The sequence below is a fragment of the Lolium perenne genome, chromosome 5 (genome assembly GCF_019359855.2).
Source record: "Lolium perenne isolate Kyuss_39 chromosome 5, Kyuss_2.0, whole genome shotgun sequence".
Lineage (NCBI taxonomy): Eukaryota > Viridiplantae > Streptophyta > Magnoliopsida > Poales > Poaceae > Lolium > Lolium perenne.
Window position 1 is genome coordinate 119,405,299 of NC_067248.2, and position 13,182 is coordinate 119,418,480.

Consider the following 13,182-nt stretch of genomic DNA (forward strand, 5'->3'; position numbering starts at 1 on the left):
GCTTTTGTGAACGGCTGAGTCCATCAGGGCACCACCTTGGACGGTGGTACCTGTCTTCTTCCTCTTCTTGTCCCTCGTCTTCTGAATCCTCGAGATCTGCCCAGCGAGGGGACTCAGCGCGTTTGCTTTGTGGTGGGAGAGGCCCTAAGCGCCTGAACACAGATACGTTGGCTGCCTCCTTCTTTTTCTGGTTGCATTCTGGGCAATTGCCGATTGTGGGCAATCGGCTCATTCCTGAATCCTAGCAGTGCCTGAAGAAGGGGCAGTCCCAGTGCCTGTCGTTGTCGTCTTGCTCCCTTGATTTTTCCGTGGCACGGCGCTCGTGCTCCTCCTCATCGCGATCGTGCCGACGATGTCTTCTGGCTTCTCTAGCCAGACGATCTCTCTCATCATCATCGCTGGATCGTTGGCGTTGGTCATACTGACTCACATATTTGTTGAGGAGGTGATCAGAGAGGGGTCTTTGATATCTCATGTTCTTCACTTCTCCCTCTGTGACGTAGCGCTTGCCATCATGACGGAGCCGATCGCGTGGAGCGGCCTCTTCTGTGTCCTTGCTACGAGAGCAGCTGCCCTCGTCTCCATCTTTGCCAGAGTGTTTCCCAAGTCCTACCATGTTGATGCTGAACGAGGATCCTGGCTGGCAACCTTCAGGGTAAGTGCATTCCACCATGTTAACGGCGGGGAAGGGCTGGGTGTCGACCTTCATGGCATACTGGTTGAAAATTAGAAGCCCTTTTTCTATCGCCGCTTGGATGTGCTGACGCCATACCCTGCAGTCGTTGGTGGCATGGGAGAGCGAGTTGTGCCATTTGCAGTATGGCTTTCCGTTCAGCTCTTGCACCGTGGGGAATTTGAGACCTTCAGGAATCGTCAACTGTTTCTCCTTGAGCAGGAGGTCGAAGATTTGCTCAGTCTTGGTCACGTCAAAATCAAACCCCCGGGGCGGGCCTGGTGGCTTTACCCATTTGCAGGACACGGGGGTTCCTCCCGAGTCCATTCAGCCACCGCTACCTCTTGATCTCCCGCAGGACCTTCGTCTTCCTCTCGCATCGACCAGACTCATCGCACGCTTGAGCTTGTCTTGGTACAGGTCCGGGTGGCGCTGTTCATATGCCGATAGTTTCTGAACCATGTGCGCCAGTGAGGGGTAGTCTGCTTGGGAGGCCATGTCCTTGAGCGGTGTTGCGAGGCCCGCTATTGCCAACTCGACTGCTTCCTTTTCAGTTATACGAACCGAATAACATCGGTTCCTAAGATTCCTGAAGCGCTGGATGTATTCTGTCACCGTTTCTCCACGCTTCTGACGTAATTGTGCTAGATCGGCAATGCCAGACTCGGAAGCCTCTGAATGGTACTGCATATGGAACTGTTCTTCCAACTGCTTCCAAGTCCGGATGGAGTCTGGTGGCAACGAGGTGTACCACCCGAAAGCCGATCCCGTGAGGGACTGTGAGAAGAGCCTCACACGTAGTTGATCCGACACTGAAGCCGGTCCTAGTTGCGCCAAATATCGGCCTACGTGCTCGATGGAGCTGGAACCATCTGATCCACTGAATTTGGAGAAATCAGGGAGCCGATATTTAGGTGGCAGCGGGATCATCTCGTAGTCGTCGGGGTACGGCTTGGAATAGCCGATGGCCCTTCTTTTCGGCACCATGCCGAACTGGTCTCTCGCATGGTAGTGCGATCTGATCCGTCGTGTCTTGGCTGCAGGAGTTGAACTACGAAGATTCGCCGGGGTGGCGTACTTAGCCAGCCATGTTTGCTTTTCCAGCTACGAGCCAACCTGCAGGAGCTGAGCTCTGGAGGTTCGTCGGGGTGGCGTACTTAGTTAGCCACGTACGCTTCTCAAGCTCGTCGCCGACGTCCCTCCTGTTTTCCCGAAGTCCCCGACGTTGTGGCCTGGTTTGTGAGTGTCCGGTTACCACAATCGGCACATACGTGCACGTGTAACCGTGAGGGATCTCCTTAGGCGCCTCGTGCAAGAACTGGTAGTCACTAGGGTCACCACCGATCTTGTAGACGACGAATGCCGGTGAAGCCGGCACTCTGGTGCTGCCAACGCATATGGCAGCGGTGGACGGGACTGGAGTGGCAACTCTCCTTGATGTGTCCCGAGAGCTGGTCCCGACGGCGAGTGCGGTGCCTCATGATCTCCTGGATAACGCGAAGAGCGACACGCTCCAACGTGTTTACCAGGTTCTCGAGTGGCGGTGCAGCCGAGTGAGCCACCAAGTAGTTGATCTCCGCCGCAGACCTGGTGCGTTCCTCCGACGGGGCAGAGAGGTCTATCCCATCTAGTGCACCATTAGGCGAGAACCCCTTCCACCGATGCCATGTGAACGGGTTACGTGGAAAGAGCCGATGAGGTCGGCTTCGAGGATGACTTTGATCTCGTCATACTTCTTCTTGAGCTCGTCCGTCGGATCCTCGTATGTGATCGGCGTGCCGTCCGCCATCTCGGATGTAGATGGCGATGTGGTTGATGTAGAAGCTTGTCCCACCGGCGTGCGAGAATGTGTTGACGTCGAGAAACCCACCGGCGGGCAGCGACGGGCAACACCGTAGAGCCGGGAACAACCTAGGGCTGCGGCTGGCCGAGGTCCCTCCGAGCGACGGCCCGCAAAGCCTTACGGTCACACGTCCGATGCCGATGCAGGCGTGCCACCTGACCTATACCTGGTCGGGAAGGTGATGGAGATGCCTCGCTTAGTTTCTGCATGGCATACACGTAAACATTAAATACGAGTCTCGATCGGCTCTCGTGTTATCCGTGAATCGGCTCAGGGAGCCGATCCACCCATGATTCGTACGAGGTGCACGAATATATGGTGGTCCTGCTTGATCAAGATAAAGCTAATGAGATCTATGACGATTTAGGGTTTTCACCGCATAATCGGATCATCCTACTCACGGTTGGGCCTCGCGGCCACGCACGGTGATCGTAAGCCGATCCTAAACAAGGCCTAAAAACCAACACGAGGTTGATCCCCGGAACATCCTGTTTAGGGCTAGCGAACGACACCCTACGTGCCGCTGGATCCTCCACCCCTTTGTAAGGCCTAACTATTGCAGATATTAAACTAATCCTTATAGAACAAGGAGCAATCGTAACGGATCAGATCTACTAAATAATGATCAAGCGGGGTGCCGCCCCCACACCTAAGATAGGTGTGAGGGCGGCTAGACATGCAAGGGTTGCACTACGATAGCATGTTACGCGAAGAACTATGCTAACCCTAACACATCTATGATAACTACGTTGCTCGCCATCAACAAGGCTTCAGTACGAGCAACGCATGAACAACGTGGAGCTTGTGCTGCCTAGATCGCAAGATGCGATCTAGGCAGCATGTTGCTTACCGGTAGAAACCCTCGAGACGAAGGAGTTGGCGATGCGCCGAGATTGATTTGTTGGTTGAACGTTGGTTGTTGTTTATTCCATAAACCCTAGATACATATTTATAGTCCAGGGGACTTTCTAACTTAGACGTGCACCTAACCGTGCACGGGTAAAATTCTAACTAACCGACACGTATCCTAATATGTTACAGATACAAAGGCAGACTAGCCCAAACTCAACATAACAGGCCGATTCACGTAATTCTTCCATGTATATTCTTCAATCTCATCTTGATCGCGGCCCACCTCTGGCTCGGTCAAATTCTGGTGATAACAGTGGGTTATAGGGCTTCAGAGAATTGATTGTTTACCTTCAGCTCCTCGTGGGTTCGACACGCAAATAGTTATCGAATTGTACTACGGTGGTCCCCTGCACTTGGGGGTAATCAAGATACTTTTCTGGCGCCGTTGCGGAGGAGCGTAGCGCTAGGCCTTCTATTCTTGCTTGCATTGCTAGTTACTTCCAGTACCTTGCATATAAAATTAAAACCATAAAAAATTAGATAATGAAAGATGCTATTGAGATTTCTCGTGAGTCTCGCAAATATATGAAGGATTTGCTAGATAACTATGTTAGAAGCTTGAATATTCTCTTGCCTACTAATATTTTGAATGCAAGAAATAATTTTGAGAGTGAGACAAGCAAGCTCACGGAACAACATTCACATATCTCAAGTAAGTTAACAAAGCGAAAGCAACTCTACTTATGTATCTACTCACACATGATGTTAGGAATCTAAACCCAGATGGTAAGGTCACCAAGTAGAGGTGTGAGGTGGCCATAGCAAGCCATATAAAACCTCCCAAACAAGCGTGCTGCATCAGCACAGTTCAAAATCCCGATATGATGCCAACCAACCAAAATACGCTTAAATGGCGCCTTCATGCAAGGTGTTACCTTGTTAGCAACCAATCATAGTGCAAAACTGGCCCAACCTCGGTTTTTGCAAATGCAGCAGCTGGCAGGCCAAAATCTAGAAACGGAAAATAAAAAAAAACATGCCAGCAACCAAACTCGCCCCTAGTACCTATCTTCGACAATTCAAGAATGTTTGGCAAGGCTGACGGCGTGCTTTTCTTCCTCTTCTAAAGTCCAATGGCCTGAGGAAGAAATGATGAATGAGTGTCACCATACGATGTTGATTTATGTAGCTAGTAGAATGAGTCCCAGGATACGATGTTAATTCATGTAACTAGTAATCTCCCAAAGATGTACAATAATAAACCATCTTCCAAAATATGTAAGTAAATGAGTTCTAGAGAAAGCTAGAGAACTAACTGTGTCATTATCATGTGTCCGAGTGTATACAACTTGATTCAGTTCTTCAGACAATTCCGAGCTAATTTCACGGATTATCATAGTCATAGTGCCCTGTAAAAGGTGAGCATGCTTAGGGTTTCACGGATTATCATAGTCGTAGCACTAGGGCTATTACTGAACTGAAGAACTGCCATCCCAGGAGCATCAGTAGACTTCCTTAGGTCAGCAACATCTTCAGTTATGCAATGGTCCTGCCGACCTCCAGTGAAGCGAGGGTAACGAGCGGGAGGCAGGTCTATCTCCACTACTGTCACCGTCGACGATGACCACCGCAGTAGCAGAAGCAGTTCAGCGTGGACTTCATCCACAGCTATCCTGTCGCAGTAATCACAGCAAACGGAAGGCATCCCATTACATACAGTTAGAACAGGCAACGTTGTCCTCCGTCGCTCTCTTGCCTTCTCACCTGGCAAAGCAAAAGCACGACGAACAATGCTGTCACGCCGTCCTTTTCATCTTCCCCTCGTCGAAGAGCTCGCATGTATAGGGATGATGTTTCTCGCGCGCACGACATGCCCCCAGGTCTGGCTGCACGTCTGAACCCTGTCGACTACGTGCGTTTGAACGTTGACGATTCCCATCTCGTCTCCACCCAGGTTGCAGCATACGAGGATCAATTAGGCGGAATAGAACACGGCAACACCGGACCCGGTCGTCGCCGTGCCGACCTCCGGTGACTCCACATCAGTGCACTGCCGGGAGAAAGGGTCCGCATCCGCAGTGTCGTCGCCGTCGTTCACGACTTGTTCTTGCTATGGTGAACAGCTTGACAGCCGGAGGAGCCAGAGACGGGCCTCGCCATCAGACCCAGCCGGCTGTTGTGAGTTATGGACCAACTTGTGCTGCTGCTGTTGCTGATGCAATGCCCTCTAGATCAAAGTGCAGAAACTTCTCCTAGTACCTTTCTTCGACAATTCAAGAATGTTTGGCAGCGCTGATGGTGTGCTTTTCTTCCTCTAGTAAAGTTCGCCACCAGCCAACGGCCTAGTAGTAGAATGAGTGACAGGATACAATGTTAACTTATGTAACTAGTAATCTTCCGAAGATGTATAATAATAAACAATCTTCCAAAATATGTAAGTAAATTAGTTTTGGAGAAAGCTACAGAACTAACTGTGTCATTATCATGTGTCCCAGTGTATACAACTTGATTCAGTTCAAGGTTATGAGGCAAGTGGGGGTTGCCAGGGGCCACCGCCAAGCGCTGCTCAGAATGCAAACTGAAACTAGACCATTCGGAGCTAATTCCACGGATTATCATAGTCATAGTGCCCTGTAAAAGGAGAGCATGCTCAGAATTTCAACGGATTATCATAGTCGTGGTGCACTAGGACTATTACTGAACTGAAGAACTGACATCCAGGAGCCCCAGTAGACTTCCTTAGGTCAGCAACATCTTCAGTTATCACCCCCTACAATTAGTTTTAGAACCAAAAGAGAACCATGAGCACGACCAATGGCTGCCAAATTAAGGCCGTGGAATCAGCTAACCACAGAGCTTCTAAAAAACCCTACATTGTACTGTCGAAATCTCGTCAAATTGACAGCTCCACATCGAACCAGTTTAAGCACGAAATAAGCGAGCGTTGTGACTGGAATTGCACTCCAACCGCACTTATATCACATTTTAACACTCCACTAACTATAGTTTCTATGTACAAATAAATCCACTATGAAACGATGCACCTGATTCCATGCTTTATCAATCAAAAGGAACTAGATCTTCAAATTATTAATCAGCCGGTATCTATTTTGCGCAGCGTACTTGCAAGTGCGCACCTTCTATCCAAAAGACGAGATAAAAGCAAGCAAGCAGCATTACTCCTCATTTGTTTCATGCCAGTGACCCTTATATTATTAGTGGGATAACAAGGAAAAACTTTGTAAAACACCGGTCAAAAAAGAGTGGATTTTGTACTTACACACATGGCTAACTGGGTAGCTTGACAAGGCCACAAGGCTGTAGAGGCTGCCAGCACATTTCGAAACTTCCAAAGGTAATACATGCTGTTGCAATACAAAATCCACTGATGTTTACTTCCTTGTTAGCAAAATAGCACCAGCCAGTACTTCATGAAACAGCAATAGATTCACAAAAGAACATGCATCTCCAATGCTGAAGGCAGAGGCATTCACTTCGTGTTCAGGTTTTCACCCTTCTCGGCAAAATATAAACATGCAGTGATTAATGAAACGATAGATTCACAAGATACATTTCCAATGCTGAAGGCACCAGGTAATCACTTCCTCCTAGTTCAAACTTTCATCATTTTTAACAAAGTAGCAACATTGAGTATCTTACAACAAAATTTCATATCCACTGAAACAGTGTATAAGCCACAAGTGACAGAAGTTATACCAAACAATCACATACAGCCATACTATGACAGAGTGATACCAAAGCGTAACCTACGAGACAATCACAAGTCTGCCTAGGACATTTGAAGACATTTTCACGAGTAAAGCGACAGAAGTACAATGTGCAGGTGCAAATACAGGTGAAGGAAATTCTCTTCATTTCATAACTATGACAAAGATCAAATTGATCTTGGTGAAATCTGGAACATAAATCGAATCACCATTAGCCGTGGACACACCAAACTTCTACTAACAAAAATTTGACAACATATATACCGAAACGCAATCACAAAAAAAAAAAACATGGGAGACCCAAGCAGCCATCTTAGCATGACGACGGCCCCTTCCTAATCCCCTTCCTTTACACCGAAGGTACATACACATTTATACTTAATACGATTAGGAGCAGAAAGAAGCAAACCAAGAAAGAAGAAAGCTACCTACAGCCACCGCATTGCCCGATCGAAGAAGGTGAGGGTTTTGAGGTGATGGGGCCGGATCAATCGGCATTGTGCATGGAGGAATCGAGGCCCTCGACGCGGCTGCGGACGATGCGGTGGAACACCTCGCGCACCTGCTTCTCCAGCGGCTCGAGCCCGTCCCTCATGGCCGCGCAGACGGCGGCGAGCTCTGCCGCGGCCTCCCGCACGTCGACCTCCCTGTCCCCGAAGAGGGGGATGGGGGCGGCGTCGATCGCGTCGGCGAGCTTCTGTGTGGATTTCTCGAGCACGTGGATTTCCTTGAGCAGGCCGCATGAGGAGCGCCTGTCCTTGCGCTTGCCCTCCTCGGTCAGGCGTTCTTGCAGGGAGAGGAGGGGCGGCGCCCAGGGGAATGCAGCGCGCGCGGGCGCCACGGGCAGGTGGTGCGCCAGGAGCGCGCTGGAGCGGTCCGGGCACGGGACGGCGGTGACGAGAGCCCAGGAGGTGTAGTGCAGTATGCATCCCATGGCGTAGACGGGCGCCGCGAGGCCTCCCTCGTGCGCGCGCGGCGCGGCGAGGCCGGCCCCGATGGCCTGCAGCTGGCGCGACGCCGACCAGGTGCGGGAGACGCTCCAGGAGAGGGACCGGAAGTGGGAGGCGGACGCGGAGGAGCCGACGACGGCGGCGCCGGCGCGGGACGGGGACGCGCGCGCGCGGCTGAAGGAGCGGTTGCGGTGGGCGCCGAGGAAGGAGGCGACGCCGCCGCTGGCGGCGGCGGTGGTGTCGTCGACGAGGAGGACGGCGAGGTCGGAGATGGCCTTGCGGGCGCGGCGGAGCTGGCCCTCGTGGATCTCCCCGGGCGCGAGCAGCACGGAGGCGGCGATGTCGGCGAGGCGCTCGAAGCGGCGCACCTGGTCGACGCCGTCGCGCGCCGCGTTGCAGACGTCCAGGGACTTGACGGCCCGCTCGTGGAACTCGGCGACGAGCTTCTCGGCGGCGGCGGGCAGCGCCCCGCGGCGGCGCGCCTGGGCCACGACCACCCGGAACTCCTCCTGGCAGAGGATGAAGGCCTCGAGGAGGCGGCGGATCCAGGAGACGGAGAGGATCTCGTCGACGGCGGCTCCGTCGGGCGCGTCCGCGGGAACGAGCTCCCCGAGGTACGTGGCGAGGTGGCGCTGGAAGAGCTCGAGGTCGGCCTCCTCGCCGGAGGGCATGGTGGCGTGGTCCCGGCGGAGCGAGAGGAGGGAGCCGAAGGAGAAGGGCGAGGGGGACGCGGACGACCCCTGGTAGTCCGTCACCGGCATGGCCTCCGGCGGGGTCGCCGGCCGGAGGCGGAGCGGATCTCGCGCGCGCGGGCGGGAGGAGCTTAGCGGGCTACAGGGTGCGGGGCCCGGCGCATCTGTAGCGATGGATGGAGAGGAGGGAAAGTGGGAGGAGGTGGTGGAGTTTTATATGAAAGCGTGAGATTAGGGGGTTCCCTAGTTAAATTAGGATCCTTAACTAGCTTATTTTTGGGAGATCGGGAGTGCGCGAATCGTGAAGGGAGGGGAATTATTATTTACAGAATTCTTCTTCTTTTGTGCCTCGAATGTTTCTGGCGACTCTCACGTTTTTGGGGTTGCTTTGCTTTCAAGTCCTTTATGATGTCCATATTATTCTTTTACGGTTAGCCTTTGCCTTTTATAGTTGCACATGTTTCTAGCATGCTCATGTTGGTGTTGGCTTCAAAACAACACAACTCTGAGATGACAATGCAAGTGTTGTAAGACTAGTCAAATGCATAGTATCATATAGAAGTATCATGTGTATGATACTACTACATGTTATTATCTCCACAATGTATGGTATCATATACTACTTTCTCCGGACCGGTTTAACAGGCACGCACGTAGTTCAAAAAATTACTTTGACCATTATTTTGGTCAACCATTATTTTGGTCAATAAATATGGAAAATATGTTACAAAAATTATATCATTAGAAACCTTGTTTAAATATAAATCTAATGGTATAAATTTTGTAAATATATAATTTATATTTCATTGACCAATTCAACGGTCAAACTTTACCTTAAATTGCGTGCGTGCCTGTTAAACCGATCCAGAGGAAGTAGTATCATAGTCTCCATATATTAATTGTTTTGTAGAATCTCAATGCAAATATATGTACATAATTTAGTTGACATTAATTTTTCTAGTAGTATGTGCTATGATACAGTATCTACCTATGATACTAGTACCATCTCTCTCATCCTTCATTGCACTGCCACATCAGTATTTTGCATGCATGAAATGCATGATACTACCTATGATACTTCCATTGTGGGTAGTCTAAAGGCTAACCCCAAAAACGAATAGGGTATCGGGAGACAAGTGCAATGTTTGCAACAACAACAACAACAAACCATGCGTAGCAGAAAAAAGGCACATTGTAGTGAGAGCAACTACATGTTAGAAACACCAAGGGATAATAGCTGAGTGGAAAGTTTGCAAGAAATAAAAAAACAATAACACGGCATAAACAAACACTGCAGCGAGAAGATAAAGTGAAAACAAATGTTCATCACGACTAGATGAAAGCGAGGTCAATGATAACACTAGTTCTTCATTAAAATATGATCGACAAACTATTGCTATTACTCTTTCCATAGCAATATCTTGTAGTCGCCAAGCACACCTAATAAAATAGACATATATATCTATTGTACTATGCTGGACACGGCTTAGACACGACCCCGCGTCGCTCCTAGGAGGGCGGCTTGGGCATAACCCTAGAGCCGCACCCACGCTCCCCCACCGCCGCTGAAGGACGCATCCATTCAAAGGTTGCGCGCCTGACGATAGTGGAGGGATCTCATCTCCTCATGTGACCGGTGGTCGTGGGGCCCAACTCCTTCTTCGCATTATGTGATCCTCGACCGGACCTTCGCGATGGCCCTGGACGTCGGGGCGGTGATCCCTGAGTTCCTTTGCGACTTCGCGGCCGTTGCGGTCATGAGAGCAACACGACGGCTGGATTGGGAGGAAGGAGGGCTCGGTGCGGCTCAGCTGCTCATATTCACGTGTTGCAGGTGGTTCCTGATGCATGATCTCATTGATCTGGTCGTTGATTGGTTCCAGAAGGCTCCACCGGAGATATTCATCGGGCGCTTGACGCATAGATTGATGGATCAGATGAGATTCGGTCATGTCCACCCCTATTTACCCCTATTTACCCCTATTTATATTTCTCGCTAGCGGCATCGGCGAGTGGGGGCAGCAGCAAAAAGAGGATTACAAAAGTCTTATCTTTCAGGCTGAAACCCCAAGGTCTGACCTTAATTGGTCATGCCTCGCAATGCTCTTGTTGAAGTCATTGTTTTTAGAGCGTGTACTTTCTCCGGGGGGAAAGCCTACGATCTATGATCAAGCGACCACGACGCATGTGCATTATTTTCTTCTTGGAGACGTCGTTTTTTTTTAGGAATTTAGACTCTGGGTGTTGTCCGCTACAGGACATAGATCACTGTAGCGGGGTCTTTCTTTTCATCTTCCTGTTTTTGTTTTAGGATTATGTGTTCCCGTAATTACAAAAGTCTTTATTTTTCAGTGTGAAACCCCAAGGTCTGACCTTAATTGGTCATGCCTCGCAATGCTCTTGTTGAAGTCATTGTTTTTAGAGCGTGTACTTTCTCCGGGGGAAAGCCTACGATCTATGATCAAGCGACCACAACGCTCGTGCATTATTTTCTTCTTGGAGACGCCGTGTTTTTTTTTAGGAATCTGCACTCTGGGTGTTGTCCGCTACGGGACATAGATCACTGTAGCGGGGTCTTTCTTTTCATCTTCCTGTTTTTGTTTTAGGATTATGTGTTCCCGTAATGTCTTTAGGATGTTTCACTGTTGTAGAGTTGAGGTATAGTTGATACATCCAGACAATTCAAAAAAAAAAAAATTGGTAGATCCAGATAGTAAAAAGAACTACCGAAAAGGAAACGGCATCACTATCGGCTTTTGTGATTTCCCGTTTCTTAATTTAAATTCTCTTTAGTAGAATGCTTTAGGCATAATTTTCATTCTCTAGGCTAGGATGGATCAATGATCATGGATGCACGAAGGATTGCAACACGGAGGCGGCAAAGGCTCCTAGCTTCGTAGGTGCAGAGAAAAGATTTGGCGGCCACTCCACGCCTTTCCAGTTTAAAAAGCAGGCAAATCCGATCCGATTCGCCCATCAGAAAGTGAGCAACCACGCAGGCGGTGCGGGGCCCACGGCGCAGCGGAGGAAGGAACATAGTGGGAACGCGGCCGCGACGCGCCGGGGGCGCGCACACGCTGGCGCGCGGGACCCACGGACGACCAGGTCTCCCAGCATCCACCGGCCACGCTAGCTAGCTCCACGGGAATGTTCCCACCTTTCGAGAAGCAAAGCGGGAGCGCGCGAGATTACGGGAACACCCCGCGTCCACACGAGCAAAGGTCGCAGGGAACAGGGGTATTATCGTATTCCTGAACGTGATCGGTCCTCGCCTTGACCAACTGGGTCCCACGCCCAGGCCCAGGCGGGGTCAGCTGCAACTGTCAACTTGCGGCAGCGTGTGCTTACAGGTACTGTCTGGGCCCAGAGAAAAGCTCGTTTTGTGCAAGGTGGCGGCGGAAAAGCAAGTCTGACTCGGCCGGCGGATCGCTCTGGATTTGCCGATTGGCTGCTACCGTCACTCTCGTTCTACTCTTGGATAAAAAAAATTACACCATATTATGGTTTTTATTAATACGGAGTATGTCTTTCTCTCAAAATCTGATTTGGTTTTTTCTCTTTCTCTCTCACATTTTCACTCAGTTTTCACTTTGTGATTGAAAGAGGCTGTTTCGTGATGAAGAGACTGCCTCCTTATCCGAACCTAATTTGGACCATCCGAACCAAGATAAAGCTGCGAGGCAACACCCCTGGAGCTATGCATTGGCCATGCCTTGACAGTGTACACTGCTCATGTGTTGTTCGCACGAACTCACTGCACTCGAACACAAGACGAGCATCCATGACCCACCCTGCTTCCACTTCCAAATCTCAGCGTCATAACATTGCTGCCGCGCGCGGTGTTGCTGCCTTCGTTTTACTCGAGATCTCCCGCGGGCGCGACAGGAAGGAATCGCAGGAGCATGAATTTGGCAAAACCTCTCTCCAAGCACCGGCCAGTCTCTAGCAAGCAGCATTCCAGTCTCGGTACATCGAGAAACGGTTTGCGAACCAAAAGAGTTTGGTTCCTCAATCTCACAGAGTTTGCAGTCCGCGCTTCCAAGGAGGAAATGCTCCGTTAGCAAGGCTTTGGAAAACACAACTCCTGGGTCACTCAAATCAATATGTAGGATGGCCTCGATCTCCGTTGAGCACCATTACGCAATTCACAAACCTTTGGGAGTTAATAAGCCCCTTGCAAATGGATCCTACTACTACTCCGGATACTATCTCGTGGAAGCTCACCGTTAATGGCGTCGAAGTCAGCTTACGACACAAGCAATTCTTGGGCCATCCTAATTCTTCCATGCCATCCTCAGTTTGGAGGCCTTGGGCTCCCCCCGAAATGCAAGTTATTTGCTTAGTTGATCATAGTACAAAATAGAGTTTGAACGGCGGATAGGCTTGAGAAAAGAGGGTGGCAAAATTGTACGAGATGCAAGCTTTGCAATCTAGTTCAAGGATC

General features: G+C 50.2%; 1 protein-coding gene across 1 annotated transcript; it reads right to left on the reverse strand.

Annotated features, from left to right (window-relative positions):
* Positions 1 to 7,225: 7,225 nt before the first annotated feature.
* LOC127299734 (protein BYPASS1-LIKE-like) lies at positions 7,226 to 8,941 on the reverse strand. Its single transcript, XM_051329769.2, has one exon. The coding sequence runs from the start codon at positions 8,805 to 8,807 to the stop codon at positions 7,584 to 7,586; it is 1,224 nt and encodes a 407-aa protein (XP_051185729.1). The 5' UTR covers positions 8,808 to 8,941; the 3' UTR covers positions 7,226 to 7,583.
* Positions 8,942 to 13,182: the final 4,241 nt, after the last annotated feature.